This window comes from Buteo buteo, chromosome 3 (genome assembly GCF_964188355.1).
Source record: "Buteo buteo chromosome 3, bButBut1.hap1.1, whole genome shotgun sequence".
NCBI classification, from domain to species: Eukaryota; Metazoa; Chordata; class Aves; order Accipitriformes; family Accipitridae; genus Buteo; species Buteo buteo.
The window spans coordinates 36,218,315-36,236,561 of record NC_134173.1 but is presented as its reverse complement, the minus strand read 5'-3'; the positions used below and the strand labels follow the sequence as shown (position 1 = coordinate 36,236,561).

Sequence of the window (18,247 nt, the reverse complement as noted above, 5' to 3'; positions counted from 1 at the left end):
TAGACATGAAGCTACAGTTCCTCAGAGGGGAAGGACCTGCCCTTGTGTGGCTGGAGCAGAGGTTCCACCAAGAGCAGAACTGCTGCATTTACAAACCAGCAAGGGAAGCCACGCAGCCAAGACTGGGGAGGCTCAGCTGCTGTTGTTGCAAAGCTGAGAAGCTTTAGCTTTTGGCAGTCATGCATCTACTACCATGACAATCCTCCATCTCAGCTGAAGTAGTGGGCAGATAAGGCTGGCTGCCTAAGAGTCGAAGTCCTCCTCGCTTCAATCTTGACAGGAGTCTGACAGCTTAAACGGTGTCAATTAGAAATCTACTACTCTCCTTTGTTAAAGACAAACATTTATCTGTGGCTGATCACATTGTACTGAAAATTGAGTTTAAAAAAAACCACCAAACACAGCACAAGAGAGATGAAACAAGGGCAGTACATAATCATAGAAATAAAAATTTAGCCAGGAAATACAAAGAGCTAAGTGAAATTTAGAAAGTATTTCTAGAATAGACCATAGACTACCAAATTTAATGCAGTAGAAACTACCATTTGTCTTGCTCAGAAATTACTCAGAAGCGTTAGATAAGCTGGTGTTTTACCAGAGTGTTTGATGAGTAGAAGAATATCAAGTAGTCAATGTTTTTACAGAAAGCACTCTCAATGTTTCACTGCAATTTCATTAGCTGGCAACAGGAACTTAGACTAATATTAAGTTACCATCACTTTTCTGTATTTGGTTCTCCTGCACCTGCAGGTGATCCCATTCAAGTGTTTTAAGTACTACTCGCAGGTATCCTGCTTTTGAGTACACAGACTTGGTGTAACAATTGGGAAAAGCAGCAGCTTCGTGGCATCTCTGCAGGTTGGCACTGCAAGCAGAACTCAAGCTTTGCCAGCAATCTTCAGAGCATCCAATAGACTAGTTACTATGCCACGTAAAAATAACTTTGACTAGTACAACACAAATCCAACTCTGACTTAAAATAGAAAAGCAGTTTTATAGGTCCTTTTTAAAAACAGAAAGCTCATATTGCGAGTCTGAAGCAAAAAAGCTTCTGTTACTTCAAAAGCACTGAAAATAAAAATTAGTGAACAAAGTGCAAACCCAAATTTTTAGGGAAAAAGACTGAAATATAATAACAGAATAATGCACTATATACAACACCTGCTTACCTCTTTTTGAGGTCAATGCAAACTGAATAGCGTTTCCTCCAACCCCACAGAACGCATCCACTATGATATCGCAGTTGAATGACTGACTAACGCGGATGGCAATATGCTCAGCTATTTTCTCAGGCGTAACAGAAAACCAACCCTCTGCAAAGGAAAGGGAAGAAGTGCAGTTTTGCCTCTTATTTCAAGGTCACCTAAATTAAAAACAAACAACCAATCCCCGCCCCCAACTGAAGGTTTAGCGTTAATCCCAGCAGTTTTGGCTTAGAGCATTCGACCAGGAAATATAGGCTTTGAAGATGATAAGCTCTGGTCAGTCCAGCAATTTGCTAAGCAAACAGAATTCTCACTGAAGCAAACAGATATGCCTGAATCTCGGTAAATGTCGAACTTGGTGCTGAGGATTCTGGCTTATCAAGGACATGTCCACTGAGACAGCTACGAAAAACCTTTATACATCACAATTATGCTCTGTAACAAATAAAACCAGAAATATATTGTCTCTTGTCCGACATGTTATTTTCTTTACAGCAATGTCCGGTCTGCCAAATAATCTACATGTTTATGTGGGAGAGCATTAGAAGTGAAAGGCTTAAAAAACCAACAAACCCAGGATACAAAAACCCCAGTAATCCTGATTCCTCCTTTACCTATAAATTTATGATTTGGAAGCAGTTTCCATGTAAACATGGAAAAAAAATTAACTTTGAAGTGATTGCTGAAAGTCAGAACAAAACAGAATAAAACTAGATCCATCATCATATTTGGAAGTTTCACAAAATTATTTTATAAAATATAGAAATCAAAAAGTGCCATTGAGTTTCTGAAAAAGTCCTGACCAAGCATAATTTGGGTACAGTATGATCTTTGGCAAACATCAGGACTAATGCAAACAGGGGTGGTCCCATGCTAGAAGCTCTACTGAAATCCAAGACTTCGGTTTGCCTGCCTGCTGGGGGATGGAATTTATCCAGAGGTGCAAACGCACCTCTTATAAGAAAATCAGTGATGAACTGTGAAAAGGGTCACAGGTTTGGATATATATTATACCACCAAGTCAGTGCACTTTGTACTAAACATACCTCTGTCTAGTTTAATTCCCTCGTCAAACCGAGAGAACAGCCGGTAGCGTTGTGCCCAGTACTTGGCCAGCTCTGGATCAGCAGCAATCTCGGCAGGTATAGCTCCCAGCGCAATTTTATTCCTTTTCCTCCTTTTTTTCACCTTCTTCTTTGCGGTAATTTTTTCATCTACAGCTGGAAGACACTGCAAAAGTTAACAATCACTGTTCTCATAGGCTAGGAATGTAATTGGTAGGTAAGTGAGAGTTAAGAGGCTTATGTTTAACAACACTGCTAACCGTCCTTTAATACTGTTTGCCAGAGTATGTAGATTATTGGTTTAAGCTAAAAAAGAGCATCCTGTATATCAAGGGAATAGCGTTACCTGACAGGTATCAGTCACAGTCTTAAAAATTGTAACACTTCACCCATTACTTAAGAGCCTTAACAGGCTAGCCATCATTTCAACTGGTAACAATAAACTACATAGTCAGCAAACAAGTGGATCAGAGACTAATTTAATGCCCTTATATAAATAAGGCATAAGAATCAATCTAGACAAGAGTTTTACAGTAGAAATCTAACATAACTGAATTACTGTAGGAAGGATTAAACTATATGTAGAACCCTGAATAATCCTGTTTTCCTTTGTTTACAGTGTTAAATAGAAAAGTTTGTAATACAGATTTTTATTTTTTTTCCCCTAGAAAATAATTTTAACAACACATGCTCCCCAAAGCTCAGCAATGTGCACGTGAGAACCCAAAACCTGACAGTCTGTGCATCTACCTCAAGTTAATCACCCTTATCCTTACTGGGGAAAAAGGGTGTGAATTGGAGACCTGTTAGATCACATCTAGGATCAACAATGACTGCTTATATAAAAAGAAATACTGCTAATATTAAAGACAAAATCTGGGATTCTGGCGCTCCAGGAATAAGCTACTTCCACTAGCACAGCTCTCAGTCGGCCTCATTACCCCTTGGACCTCTTTGAATAAACGAATACCACACAGTGCTGTAATTTGGGAAGGCACTGCCGATTCATCCCCAGTTTGTGGGAAACTGATGTACCTTGGCCGACGTCCTCTGCCTCTGCCCGGAGATAATCGGGAATATCCAGAGAGATCAGCTGCCGCCCGCAGCCATGCTCCTGCCTCCCCGCGCCCTGGCCATCGGAGCCGCTCGCTGCCGCGTCCTGCGCTCCCTCCTCACCGTCACTCCCTCCAGGTTCTGCGAAGGCCGCGCTGGAAGACAGTGGCTTTTCGTTTTCGGCGTTCAGCATCACAGCTTGCACGGCAGCAACGCTCTCCTGATCCTCCGAGTCACTGCTCGCGGGCAATGCCTCCGCTCTACCCTGAAGGGAGGCTGGCTGGGATGTGCCTTCCTCCCCAGGGGTATTAACACGCTTTAGGAACTCTTCCACCTGCAAATTGTCCAATATCACAGACAATTAGATGGTGCTGTTAACCAGCTACCAAGAGCACAGTTTAAAAGCCTTACAGCTCAAAAGCACCTGCCATGCACGCGCTCTCTGACACATGTATTCTGAAACAAGTATCCAGAGTCAAAACATTCAGGAAGTCCTTAACTGTGCTCCTGTATTGGCTTTGTGTGGCAAGGTTTTGGTAGCCGGGGTGGGGAGAGTCGTTACAGGGGTGGCTTCTGTGAGAAGCTGCTGGAAGCTTCCCCTGTGTCCAACAGAGCCAATGCCAGCCGGCTCTGAGATGGACCCACTGCTGGCCCAGGTTGAGCCCATCAGCGACGATGGTAGTGCCTCTGGGAGAACAGATTTAAGAAGGGGAAAAAAGTTGCAGGGGGCACAGAAACAGCAGCCAGAGAGAGGAGTGAGAACATGTAAGAGAAACCACCCTGCAGACACCCAGGTCAGTGAAGAAGGAGGGGGACGAGATGCTCCAGGCGCCGGAGCAGAGATTCCCCTGCAGCCCGTGGTGAAGACCCTGGTGAGGCAGGCTGTCCCCCTGCAGCCCAGGGAGGTCCACGGTGGAGCAGATCTCCACCTGCAGCCCGTGGAGGACCCCACGCCGGAGCAGGTGGGTTCCCGAAGGAGGCTGTGACCCCGTGGGAACCCTGTGCTGGAGCAGGCTCCTGGCAGGACCTGTGGATCTGTGGAGAGAGGAGCCCACGCTGGAGCAGGTTTTCTGGCAGGACTTGTGACCCCGTGGGAAACCCACGCTGGAGCAGTGTGCTCCTGAAGGACTGCAGCCCGTGGAAAGGACCCACGCTGGAGCAGTTCGTGAAGAACTGCAGCCCGTGGGGTGGACCCACATTGGAGAAGTTTGTGGAGGACTGTCTCCCGTGGGAAGGACCCCACGCTGGAGCAGGGGAAGAGTGTGAGGAGTCCTGCCCCTGGGGAGGATGAAGCTGCAGATATAACGTGTGATGAACCGACTGTAAACCCCATTCCCCGTCCCCCTGTGCTGCTGGGGGGGTTGGTAGAGAATCCGGGAGTGAAGTTGTGGCCAGGAAGAAGGGAGGGGTGGAGGGAAGATGTTCTGAGATTTGGTTTTATTTCTCATTAGCCTATTCTGGTTGATTGGTAATAAATTGAGTTAATTTTCCCCAAGTTGAGTCTGTTTTGCCCGTGACAGTAATTGGTGAGTGATCTCTCCTGTACTTATCTTGACCCATGAGCCCTTTGTTATATTTTCTCTCCCCTGTGCAGCTGAGGTGGGGGGAGTGATAGAACAGCTTTGGTGGGCACCTGGTGTTCAGCTAGGGTCAACCCACCACAGCTCCCTTTTTACAACATTTAGAAACAAGTTGTCTTTGGGAACTAGATACCAGCTGGTTGCAAAAACAAAACTCCATAAAATCAACCGATAAATACAGTAAATCATTCTCAAGTAATATCTGAAATATAAATAGTCAGCCTTGCCACAGCACAGGTGACCAAAACTACTACTTTTTAATTAACTATCTTTTCTCCGATCTGCATTCAGAGAAGCTGTACTCTGCCTTTCAGGTTAGCATTAAACAGGTAAAATTACCTTCATACATTAGTTGCATCATCTCCAAGATGTACCAAATGGTGCACGTGCTAAAGGGTTCTGCTGCATTGTAGAGAGCTCAACATTACATCCTAACCAATGTGCAGACACTAGTCCAAACTCTTCAAAGGCATATGCAGATGCTCACTTTTATGTTACAGTTGCTCTGAGTGGCACTAGGCCTGGGGCAGTTCCTTACCAGAAAGTCTGAGGAAATTTATAACTTTTTTTTCTTCACATAATTAAAGTTGCCCTCAAACTATACTGACCTCAGGTACAAGATGGCAATGGTCAAGCCTTCGATCTAAAATTATAGCAATGGGACTGGAGTTCAATACAGTATGTGCTGTCACCAGATAACAGTGTTTTGCACTTGGGTGTTAGGGAATGCCAAGCATCCCAGAAGGTGGCAAACTAACATTGAAAATCTGAGGTAACAGATTTTAAATCAGAGACTCAACTAAGAAAAATCTACAATGAACAAGTTTTTCTACTCATTACTAATTTCTGAGTTAAAAAAAAAATTAGCATAAAGTTATAGGTGAAAATAAATACAGGTGGAGGTGTAGTGTAAGCAAAAATGTTGATACAAGTTACTAATAACACGTAGTTACATGAAATGCACTAACCTACACAAACATTTTTCTTTTATTGCTGAAACGCCAGCACTAACAAATGCTTTCACATGCATTTCAAAATCAGAGATTCTTTTAGTAACTACAGAAACCTACACACACCTCTAAAGGAATGATGCACCCACATGTTAGGAATGACTTTCACACAACTTCACCATCAAGCTCGCATTCCTCTTGACAGATTGCCAGGAGTCCAACAATGCCTTTCCATATCCACCCTAACCTCACTACTTCTCAACTAAGCAAGGGGGGGGGGCGGGGGGAAGCAGTGGACTGACACTTCAAAAATGCCACCTACTCTGGGCAGTAAGTTTTGTTTTGGTTTTTTTTTTTTCCATAATTTCACATCAGCTAAGGGAGCAGATAAATCTATGAATCACAGCAACACTAACAAAATTAACCTACCTTCTTCAAAGTTTTATTTTTCTTGCAAGAAGTTTCAGATTCCTCTGTAAAGAAGATGTGTGTGTTTTTGCTCTTCCTTGGTTTACGCATATCCAAGAATTTGGACTTGAGTTTTGCTTTTTTCTCCAAGTACTGCACGCTTCGGTGGGTGAAATCTGGAATTCCACCATATCTGAAGTTAAAAAAAAAAAAAAAAAAAAAAAAAAAAGAAGGACAAATAGGGACTTAGTTGGTTCATTTCCGATCTGGAAGCTTTAACATGAATGTTGATGTCTACAGGAAATGATTTAGACTAAATTATTTCTTTACGAGACATTTGCTCAACTCTTAAAATATATGTCACTAGATGTAGCCATAAAACAACGTACCTTCATGAAAACTTTTAAATATTTTTATTTGAAACTGTTTACCTGAATTGGTTTTAGATTTTCTTTTTTAATTTTTTTTTCTAATAGGTCTATAACTTTAGGTGGAAACAATTTCCCAGACCAGCCTGAAGAACAGGAATTTAAAAACTATCTTGATTAGCAGAATAAAATATCTTTTTGGTGGCTGTAAAGAACCTCCAAAACAGCTACTTGCAGAAGCACTAGACCTAAGCTACAGTCCACCTGTGCCCTGTGAGGTTAATTCTACAGCACTGACCACCATATCTTTAGGTCATACCACCAAGAATGAAATTTCACTGGTCAACACCCTGGCAACCCTTTATTAGTATAGCAACATTTTACTAGTATAAGGCAACCTCATTCCAATACGAAACAGCTATAAACTATGATCTAAGCTCACAGGACTCCAAACTCGGAGGACCATTCATTGTCAGAGCCTTTAAGCTCTAATTTAAGTAGCTGACCAGCCATTTAACATTTACACAAGTGCAAGTACCTTACGAGTTACACTTCTGTTTCAAAGCGCTTTTATTGTTCTTTAATTAGACTCTGTAACTTTGCATCTCTCTCTCTCTCTCTCTCTAGCCAAAGGATGACAGTTTTATTAAGAGCAGAGACTAACTCTGGGAATCATCTTCAAAAGTTTAACAAAATAGGAATGGAGATGAATGGTCTATTTGAATAATAACAAGAGAGCTGACTTGCAATAAAGATACCCCAAGTTCCTCATAAGCAATTACTTTTGTCCTGTGCCACACTTGAAACCCAAAACAGAGCAGGTTTCCTCAGGATCTTCCACTGGGTTCTCATCCACATCCAGTTCATGGCTAGGAAAAAACACAGATGACAGTGTTACTTACTGTAAAAAAACCACTCTTATTTTACAGATAATACCATTAAGAAACTCATGTATTTAAAACATTTAAATGCGGGCTTTGTAAATTCTTCCACACACTGCTGAAACCAAGCAAGGCGGAAAACACCAGCCTATTCATATGCATGAACACAAACCTTTTTTTTTTTTTCCCAATTCAAGGGATGAATGAAAGGGTTACAATATTCCAACTATTCCAAATGATCTCTTAAAATATTTAATATCAAGCTCTACATGGCACTGATGAAGACAATGTTTGTTCACCCTATTTCCAAGTTACCTTCATCATCCATTATGTTATCTATATTATTACCTGTTATTAATGCTATGGCAACGACAAAATATTAGAACAAAACCAAAGCTACATGATTAGCAGATAATAATATTTCCGTTCATCGCTTCACCTTTGAGTTTGTAAATTTATTAGAGAGGAAGAGCCATCTCACCATCTTTGAGACTATAAATTTTTAGAGAAGAAAGAAGAAGAATTTAACTAGGCAGAGATTAGCTATTTTATGATTGCCATAGCACTGAGCACTTTACTGGCAGCAAACAATTCAGTTAAACAATACAAATTATTTACTATCATTCTTGTATCATTTACACTAATTGGACCTAGATAAGCAAGTCGTCCTATCCAATTTAACAAACTTGTATATTTCAGTGGCGCAAGAATAGTACCATCACCTTGCACAGTCATTGAGGCCATACATTGTTCTCAAAGCAATGGAAGAGAAGAAATATCCACCGCTTGTTGCCAGGTAAAGTGATAAGCAGTGATAGAAGAATATGTGGCTTTGTACTGAAGTTTTAACTCACAATCTCAATCAAACAAATAGTTACTATAAGTTAGGAGGCTTCAGGACCTGGGCTTCTTGAAAAAAAAGTTAGTCTAAATTTCATGACTTACCTTCTCTTGACTTTGGTGTGTCTGTATTCAGGAGGGTCTTCATCCTCATCTTCATCTTGGTTATGAAGCAGCAACTGTTCTTTTTCATTTAAATTCGAGCTACATGACCCCTGTGAACCTAAAAAAGATAGATGAGATCATATCTTCCTTCTGCATAAATTAATTACTTATCTTCTTGTCCCCAAAGTACATCTGCAGCTATGGTTAGGTTGTTGCACATACCTGAATCCGACCCATAAGGCACAAGTGTCACACGCACATATCTTTACCCATCTTTGAGGGACAACATACCAATATGAGCTTCCAGTATTAGAGTTCATAAACTTAAGCAGGACCAACTTCAAATTATCTCAGCTCTCCAAGAAATATAAAAAGCCTACAAGGTACAAATTCAAACCAGTTTCTTCCCTGTGCGTAAATTTTGTTCCTATCCCATTAGCTATGCAAAGATATTCACATACATTTAATAACAGAGGATTCCAACTCTCCTCTCATTTCTCCTTGAAAGGAAATTTTCCTTTCACCTCTCCCATTCCAACTCTACTGTAGGATCAAGATGGAACCACGCCTGCTTACTCCTTCCTTAGAAAGTCACTAGCAGCGGACTCAGAGGTCTCCCACCAAACTGAAGTCCCAAGCTGCTGACACTTAACTCACTTCTTTCATCCCTCCTCTTCGGCAGGAGAAACCATACAACAGTCAGGAAGGATGTTACACTGCTGCTTACAGCAAATGCTGCCAGGAAGAACTGGCAGGCAAACAAGATGGCTCTCTCCTTTCTCTGCACGCTGAACGGGGTGGCAAAAACGTCTCCAGCCCAGCCTCGTACCTCCGCACAGAAGGTCTCCCAGTAGCGTAAGGCACAGCCACTGGCTTTCACTATACTACTACATTACCTGGCACTTTCACTTGTTAGTGCTAGCTGTGAACGTATGAAGTTGGGGTTGTAAAGATGACTGCAGCTCACTGCCTAATTGATAACTTAATGCTGGAAAGGACCTCTGGTCCACAGTAACACAGTACAATAAAACAGGTGTTTATTTTCAAATATGGCATTTTTAGACAGAAGGCAAAAAAAACCCCAACCCCAGTAACTGCAGAACTATTTTTTTTTCCTCAGAAAGCTGTTCTTAAAATTCATGGGAACATCAACCTGAGTTTTCATTCATTTTAGACTATCAGTGAGAAAAGACTCATCAGCTGAATGACAGACCTGCAATACCAATACTAAGATAAATAAATAAATATGCACTAACAGTGCTCTCTCACCCCTTTCTGTAGTACATTTGAAGATTTATGAAGCACATGTTCTGTTAAAATCAATTCTGGCTGAAGAACACATTCAATATACAGGTTAGAGAGGAGAGAGATCATCCAGAGAAGCAGAGAGAAGAAAAAGAAATCAAGTATGCAGTCATTCCACTAAATATTTGATTGACTTTTTTAAAATGGCATAATACATGCCCTTGTTTCTTATATATAACCACCTAGAGAAATTCTGATAGAATTAATTTTAGCTGATTTGGTATTACCTGACTGGTTAATAATTTTATTTTCACAAGATGCACTCCTTTTCCTGGTTCCTCCATCACAGGGCTCCTGCTGGCTTTCCCCATCAGATGAATTATGCTCTTGAAGACCTTGGTGGCCCACTGTTAGAGCTGCACTGCTCCGCTCCACTTCCTCCGAATTCAGACTTAAATTACAAATCCCAGAGATTATTTCACTGTGGGGGTCAACACTTGAAGGGAGCGTTTCCACACTTCTGGTGTTAGAGGGAGACAGCTCCAAGCTCAGCACTTCACTGCGTTCGGTCCCTGGGCTAACCAAGTCCATACTTCCCGAAAGACCCGTCTCCTGGGTAACCCCATTAGCTTCCACGTTGTCACCATGTGAGCTCTCAGTAGTCCATCCTTGACTTGTCCAGTACTGAAACTGTTCCCAGTAATACCAGTACAGTTCGCTATAATGCTGCTCCCACTCTTCCCTGGTGTCCGCATTATTCCAAGGCTCAGAGGCTGTGGTGGCCTCAGACGATAAGAGCCCTTGATGCTTCTCCAGCCAACTCTGCCAAAGAAGGCCCTCTCCGTACTCGCTCCAGTACTTCCCCCATTTTTCTTCAAGTTTGCTGGGTAAAGCCTCATTTGTAAGACTACCTGAACTTTCACAGTTCCCTTCACTTAAAACCTGAGGTTTGCTGCTCTTCTCACGTTGCTCTGTAGCTAGGGCCAGCTCACCAGAAACGGACTGCATACGACCACCACAAGCTCGATCCTGGCATTTCTGCCCCATTTTATCCTCAAGTTTTTGCTCTAACTCCTTTTTCTTCTTTTTCTTTTTCATAATCTTCATGTTACTTCTCTTCTTATAATTTTCTGTTGCCTAAAATATAATAGAAAAACATATTTAGAAGTCTACAACATACGTGCAGCCTTTTCTTGTTCTCTCTCCAAGCACATCTCTGTTTCTGTTGTAACCCTTCCTCTTACTGCAACCCTGCTGTTAGCTTTCTCCCCACAAAAGGTTGTAGGGTTTATGGGTCTGATAGGGCCCTGCTGCATAACCTTGGCTGACATTTCTGAGGAAGTTGTGAGGAAGAGCTGTGAGAAAGTCTATAGAAAGACACACACAAAAAAGGCAGAATTACAGACAGAAGTGGGGCTGCCAAGAGGTCAGCATTAGCTCAAGGATTCAGAAGGAAAGACATCAACATGAAACACTATAAAATCCTAAAGAGAGGCTGGTCAGGAATTGAGGGGTCACTGGGTTGAGCCCAACAGTAAAACAATATCTCAGTAACATCAAGGACCTGTTTTAGGGGGCCATGGAGGCTGACCCTTACTGTTGCCTGGTATCTGCCTGGCCAGCAAGCACTGTTCAGGTGTCTTACTAGGGTAGTGAACGTGTAATGCTCAACCTAACAGAATGTTCAATCCTTGCTATCTTTGGGTGCTTTAAACAAAAAAGCATTGCTGTATACTCATAAGATCTCTAAATCCTGCAGCTGAACCTCTGTATGTCTGAAGACACTGACCCAAAAGAGGGGTGTAATGTTCTTCCCATCCCATACTGATCTCCAAGCTGGCTAACAAAAACACAAGGAAAGAGCCTCCTCTCCGAACAGGTGGACCTTTCATTTGTGCAATACAACCATTTCACTTGTCTACAACAAACTCAGCTCTAGTAGAACAGAAGACAGAAACCTGAAACTGAAAGGAAACACTAAGATAACTTGTTGGTTTCATCAAATACAACTCCACTTGTTTCAGTGCTTACAGATATAAACAACATAAAAACATCCAAGAAAAGCAAGTTTGTCTATCAGATAAATCTGCCAATTTTTTTTGTAAACTGCCAAATTAAGTTTGGCAGGTAAAAAGGTGGCGGTGATGACGGACTACAACTCACATGGGCAAAGACTGCAAATGTACAGATATTACTCCAAATGCCCCAGCAGCTGCAATCTCTAGGTTTTTTTGCATTCACAAATGTGTAAGGTGGACCATAAAGAAGTTAGGTTCAGAGAACTGCCATCAATCTTTCATCCACATCCCTCATAAGGTCATGTTAATACACACAGTGCAAAGCACAATGCTTAGTAGTAATCTAGTAGAACCACACAATATTTTCTCATTCAACTTATCTGCAGTATTACTACGTAGCAACAAAAATTGCATGTATCCAATTTTGAAGCTGAATGCCTGTAAGGTCTATTTACATGCCATCAATTAAAATAATGTACAAGTTTCTCCTATTTATTTACAAATTAATCAGGTCAGAACCATGGAGTGCTCTGCACAAAAGTACTCTCTCACTGCCCAGGAGGCCTGTATTGCATAAATTAGACAATGTGGATATCCTACTGTCTTCTTCTCATCTGTGAGCAACTTTAGTCTTCCTCTAAAGCCCAAATGCTCCCTATGGGAAGCAGAGCACCCAAGCCTCACTCCTGCCCTTTGGAACAGCCTGGCTTCATGAGCTGCAAGGGGCATCTGAGAAACTAGCTTTTTACATTAGTATCTAAAGCTAAATAGTTAAAGCAGACTGCGTGAACACACATGCTCAGATTGGACTGTACTAGTTGTCCTGATGCAGAACATCAACATTACCACGGCTGTTTTAAACTAGCACTCTCTAGTAGCAAGAGGAACATAGATATGGAAGCATAAAGCACAGCCTGACCCTGTTTAGTCAAATTGGCAGGTGGATCTTACAAACTGCGCACACCATGGTGCTGTATGTTGTTACAAGTATGCGAGGCAGCCAGCTTAAAGCCAGCTCAGATACGTTTCCACAAACTGCAATCTCAAAAATAACTGAGGAGCAGACATGCCCCTAGGTCTGGAAACACAAAGCAAACAGAACAAGTAAAGCAAATAGAGATTTACCACAAAGTCCCTGTGGGCTGACTGCCCACCAAACTGAAGAGGCAATCCCATACTCTTCATAAGCTCAGCCTCCGAGTCTAGTTCAACTTCCTCCAGGTCGAGAGCATGATTAGTATCCACCTTTACTGTCACATTGGGACAATGGTTTTCCTCCTCAGACGCTTGTTCCTCCCCTGTTAACAAATTATATTAAGTGAATATAATCTGGTTGCGATACCTCAAGACAACAGCATGGCCTACAAGAATTAGCAGAACTGCCTCTTAAGCTTCCTTTCCCATTTAAAATTTTCGTTGCAAGCATCTTATTTTCCACATAACTATCAGCAGGAAGCGAAATCTAACTTCGACAGCCAAAACACTGCACTGGGTCTGGCTGGGATGGAGTTAACTTTCCTCACATCAGCCCATATGGTGCTGTGTTTTGGATCTGTGGCTAAAACTGTGTGGATAAGACATCGATGTTTTGGCTATGGCTGAGCAGTGCTTGCACAACATCATAACTTTCTCTTTTCCCCACTGTGCCTTCCCCAGTGAACATGCTGGAGCGGGCAAGAGATCGGGAGGGGACATAGCTGGGACTGCTGACCCAAACTGGCTGAAGGGATAGTTGATACTGTATAACGTGATGCTCAGCAATAAAAACTAGGGTAGCAAGTGGTGTGGGTGCTTGGGGTTGACCCACCACAAACGTTCACCTCAATAACTTGCAGAGCAAACTGCAGTAACGCCCAGCAAACAACAGCAAAATTAGTATTAGGAAAAGAAAATTCTTTACAGGAGCTCGTTTGGCATGTATCAGAGCAAGCTTAAAATACAAGGAACTGCTGGTTTTGTTACAAATCTTTCCAAAACACACTAAAAAAGATAATACAATTTTACAAAAATGTAACGTGTGAACTACAGAACATAATTATCTCAGAAATAACTGATCAACTATCAAAACACTGCTTCCACATCTATCAAATTTTTAAGCAACATCATATGTATAAAACATAACAAATACCACTGAGAAAGTAAGAACTGTATATTGATGAAACTTAATGAAATACAAAAGCTCTTCACACAGTTGATAAAACTGAAAAAAATTAAGATTTTTTTTTTTTCCTCAGGATATATTTACTGCCAAATTATCACAAAGCACAAGACTCTTCTGTTTTTAACTGATTACTCTCACCACAATTCAGTCATATATGCACAAAAACATGGTTTACATTCTCCTTCTTCACTCCGTTCACACTGCCTCCATCTGACCTGTGCTATTCATTCTCAGCTTCTATGGACACTTCTTTCTGTTCAGACTCTTTCCTTTCAAATCAAGCTATTATATGAAGCTGGAGCTAGCAAGACAGCAATGGAAAAATCAGATACCAAAGGAATTATGTTCGGATAGGCATGTGTGGGGAATTCGTGAGGATGGAGCAAGGGACTGATGTTGAATTTGCCAGAGCATGCACCATGATTATTCCTAAAATACGAGCAAGTAGGGAGAGACTTACTCCTCCGGTCCTCCTCATATGATTCCTCATGTACATGCAAATCGTGATTCCCCCCATCGGGGCTACTGCTTCTCTACTTCTGGCTCAGCAACAACTAATGTCCTAGGCTGGGGTAGAGGCAGCAGGACAGTATTACTCCCAGGCGAACATCTAGGATTTGCAGACCCTCCGTTATAAAATTGATTTTGAGCTAGGGAAGTTGTAGTTACGATTTGAGAGCAGGTCAGACACTTGTGAGCTAATCTGCTCTATGCACCAGGTGGAGATTATGTGAGCTGGTAAATCTGTGCAAGCCGGAATAAGCATCGCACCCGGTTTGACACAAACTTCCACGTCAACATTATAGTAACTTGAAAGTTATGCTAGTGCTAAGCTATTATTCACATCAATCCCCATAACAAAAGTACTGAAAAACAAGGCAGAAATAAGAACAAAACTATGGGTTAGCAGTTATACAGTCCTACTGTACCTTAAATAACCACACATAACTCACTTTACCTGCACGTCATATTGCACAGTACATTTTATTACCTTACCTGTACTGCCATTGTCATCCTTGATGTAAAATCCTTTTAATCCCAGTTTATATAGTTTTCGATCTCTGTAAAAACGAAGAGAGACATTGATGCAGAAGCTCATCATTAAAATGAATTTTTTCTACAGTAGAAAAAATCATTCAGTGGAACAACCTCCCCAGGAAGACGGCAGAGTCCCCCTCGCTGGAAGTTTCAAGATGCGGCCGGGCAGGGTGCTAGATGACCTCACCTAGGCCCCCTTTCCCATGCAACGCTGGCCCAGATGGTTTTTTTGTGGCCCCTTCCCACCCGGGCTGCTCTGCGATTCTAAACACAGGAAGCAAAGAAAAATACGAAAAAAGGCAGCACTTTAAAGCCTGACGTGAAAGCCTACACGAGGCATGTTCAGAAAACGTTGCTGCTACGCGGAACACCCTCGAATTCAACTTTTGGCCCACGAAACATTCTGCTTAAGCGGGTGGAATTTAGCGCCTTCAGCGCGAAACTGCGGATATTTCAGCCACCGCCCGACGCTGAAGGCGCCTCACGTCTGCAAGTGCCTCAGCTGAACACGGAGCGTGTTTAACATCGAAAGCTCCGGTCACGGCCGCGGCCACGGCCACGGCCACGGCCACGTCCTCGCCTCCCAAGCCCCCTGTCTGCGGCAGGCAGCCAGCCCGCCAGCAGCATCTCCCTTCATCCCCCCGCCCCGCTTTCAGAGACCCGCTGCTCCCCTCTGGCTGGGGGAGGCTCCGGGTCCCCCCGCGCCCGTCTGGGGACGGGAGAAGGGGGCCGGGGGCGCCCGCCGGAGCCCCGGCCGCGGAAGGGGGGGGGGGGGGGCGCCGCGGGCCGAGCCCCAGCCGGGGACAGGGCAGCGCGGCCCGCGCCCCCCGGGAGGGAGCGGGCTCCGAGCGGCGGGACGGCTGCTGCCCGCCCCGGCAAGGGCCCCCCCGCGGGAGCCGGCGTTTGGGTGGGCTTTCCTCGCCCCCCCTCCCCTCCCGGTACGGTTTGGTAAACACGACCTACAGGGACCCCTTCGTGCACCTCCCCCTGCTCACGGCCGCAGCAGCACGGCCCTTCCCCGCACCTCCCCAGCGGAAACCTCTCCCGGCCGCGGGGGACGCGGACACGCGGGGGACGCCCGCTGCCGGCGGCGAGGCCGCTACTCACTCGACGAAGGCGCGGGAGCAGAGGCAGAGGATGCCGCCGGCCGCCCCCGCCCGCAGCAGCAGCTCGGCCACCAGCCGCCCCCGCGGGTCCTCCACCATCCCCGCGGGAAGACCCACGCCGCGCCACCGACCCGCCGCCGCCGCCGCCTTCCGCCGGAACTGCCGGCAGCGCTGGGCCCGCCCCGAGCCCGCCCGGCTGCGGCCCAGGGGGCGGCCCGAGCCGAGCCGAGCCGAGCCGGCCGGGAGGAGGGGGCGGCCGCCGCGGGGGTGGCGGGGTCTCCTCCGCAGCCGAAACGGGGGTTCAGCTTTCAGCACCCCGCTTTGCCTGCCGGCGTCCCAGGCTGCCCGGCTGCGGAGCGGCTGGGCTTTTGAGAGCTGTAGGTGGGGGCGCCTGTGTAAAGGCGGCCGCAGTTGGAGCCGTGACTGGAGCAGAAGTAACGGGAGAGCTTGACATGAGGAGAGAACGGGGCGCAGGGCGGGCAGGGGGGGTCGCAGTGAAAGCACAGCCTGGTGGGCGGAGGGGCCTGGGCGAGGCGGCGGGCACCGGGGGACGGCTGGGGGCGGCGGGCCGGGACGGCCGCGGGAGGCAGCGGTGAGTGGTACGGGACAGCGAGACAGGGAACGGTGTTTTGCTCGCAGACTTCTTCCCCGTGGGGGTCCTGCTTCAGGCACGGGACCAGGTATAGCCTAGGGAAACATCCTCGTGGAGTGCGAGAGGCGGTTTTATTTGGGAGAGCTGCTGACCCGCTGTGAGAGTTGGAGGGCGTTGAGAGTAGGAGGTTGGTAGTAGGAGAGGAGGGAAGGTACGACGCCGAGCAGAGCATGGGATGCCGCCCTGTAGAGTTAGACTTTATCCTTAGCCTCTATTGCAGAGACTTGGTATGGTGTTGCACGTGGTTTGAGAGATTTCCTACGTAAAACACGGAGTGATGGAGTGTTCAGCTCTAGTTAGGTTATTCACAGCTTATCTGTAAAATGCATGAAGTCCAGGTCTCTCCGAAGACCATTACAAAGCCTTCCTAGACATCACTGGGACAGGATTTCTCAGATAATAATTATGGACTTTGTGATCTCTTCTTACCTGCTAGCCTGCCTACTGGACGCTGGGAGACTATTAGAAAGAAGTGCTTCATACATGCCTGCCCTGCTTTTAGGCCCTCTGCAAGGTGTTTGCTTCTGACAAGCTGGGATACCGGGCCTTACGTTAGCTGCATTCAACACCTGATGTGCTGTGCAGTTTGTCTGCTGTGCTGTCTCATTCCGTTTGCATCAATACATTTTGGGCAACGAGGCTATACAGCCTCATGAGGATGCAAGATGTCCTCAGGATTTTTAAGAAGTTTCAGGTAGGAAATATGCAAAGGGGAGTTTGGAGGCAGAAGGACTGACTGTTCAGGTGACAGTAGCACAACTACCATCCAACAACAAATTCCATCTGCTTACAAAAAGATTTTAGAAATTAATTGTATCCTGAATCGTGCACCATCTTATGTTGGATATAACAAAAAATATTAAATGCCACCATTAGTCAGGACTTTTATATATCTATCGCTACAGTAATTAAATACTTGAGAAATACAGGGAAAAATTACACTAGTTCTAGCACTCGTATGGGTATAACTGCATCTGCAATTAGGGTGCTACATCACCTTCGTATTTTGAAACTGAAAATGCAATAAAATAAAAATCTTTCAACACAAATTGTTTAGCAACAGCCAAATGCTGAGTGTATAAAAGTTGAACTGTGAATTGCAAAATATTTTGAGAATTATTATACTCCTCCGCTTTAGGAAACAATACTACAGTTCAAGTGAAATGCTGAGAAGGCTTTTGTACAAGAACAAGATGGCTGTTCTTTTATAAAATCCAAGCCTGATACCCTGCAGCCCCCAGGAGCAGCCACCAGCAGGTAGAGCTAGGCATATGTAGGAATGCCTCCTAATACTCCTCCATTCCCTAGCCATCTGCAGCTGATGGCATATGATTTCTGCCTGTTTAGTAAGACAGTAGATTTCTCCTCATTATACTTGTCCAGTCTTCCCCTGGACCCATCATCTAGCAGTGAATTGCACAGGTCTATCAGCTGTTGCATGAGAAGTCACCTTGTTAATTTTGAACGTGGCTTCTCCCAGCTTCAAGTGATGCTTCCCTTATTGGAAGAGTAAGTGAGCAATTGATTCATACTCAGCTGCTGTGCTGCTGGATTTTATAGCTGTCAGTCATCT

The 18,247-nt window shown here is 44.5% G+C and overlaps 1 protein-coding gene and 1 long non-coding RNA gene across 4 annotated transcripts in view; one reads left to right on the top strand and one right to left on the bottom strand.

Moving 5' to 3' along the window:
* Positions 1-16,154, bottom strand: part of TGS1 (trimethylguanosine synthase 1) — a 31,099-nt gene extending 14,945 nt beyond the window's left edge. Inside the window, exons 1-10 of one of the 2 annotated variants that reach the window (XM_075023305.1) lie at positions 16,024-16,154; positions 14,875-14,939; positions 12,843-13,015; positions 9,987-10,836; positions 8,455-8,572; positions 7,411-7,497; positions 6,282-6,453; positions 3,305-3,656; positions 2,252-2,425; positions 1,170-1,313 (exon numbers count right to left, since the gene is read on the bottom strand). In XM_075023305.1, coding sequence (XP_074879406.1) covers positions 1,170-1,313; positions 2,252-2,425; positions 3,305-3,656; positions 6,282-6,453; positions 7,411-7,497; positions 8,455-8,572; positions 9,987-10,836; positions 12,843-13,015; positions 14,875-14,939; positions 16,024-16,121 — 2,233 coding nt within the window. In that variant the 5' untranslated portion in view covers positions 16,122-16,154. The remainder of the gene's footprint in view (positions 1-1,169; positions 1,314-2,251; positions 2,426-3,304; positions 3,657-6,281; positions 6,454-7,410; positions 7,498-8,454; positions 8,573-9,986; positions 10,837-12,842; positions 13,016-14,874; positions 14,940-16,023) is intronic. The other variant, XM_075023306.1, reaches the window with a different exon arrangement.
* Positions 16,155-16,310: 156 nt separating this feature from the next.
* LOC142029476 (uncharacterized) overlaps positions 16,311-18,247 on the top strand; it is an 8,209-nt gene continuing 6,272 nt past the window's right edge. Inside the window, exons 1-2 of one of the 2 annotated variants that reach the window (XR_012649936.1) lie at positions 16,311-16,403; positions 17,111-17,368. This is a non-coding gene — a long non-coding RNA (uncharacterized LOC142029476). Of the gene's footprint in view, positions 16,404-16,608; positions 17,369-18,247 lie in introns of those variants that run through there. The other variant, XR_012649935.1, reaches the window with a different exon arrangement.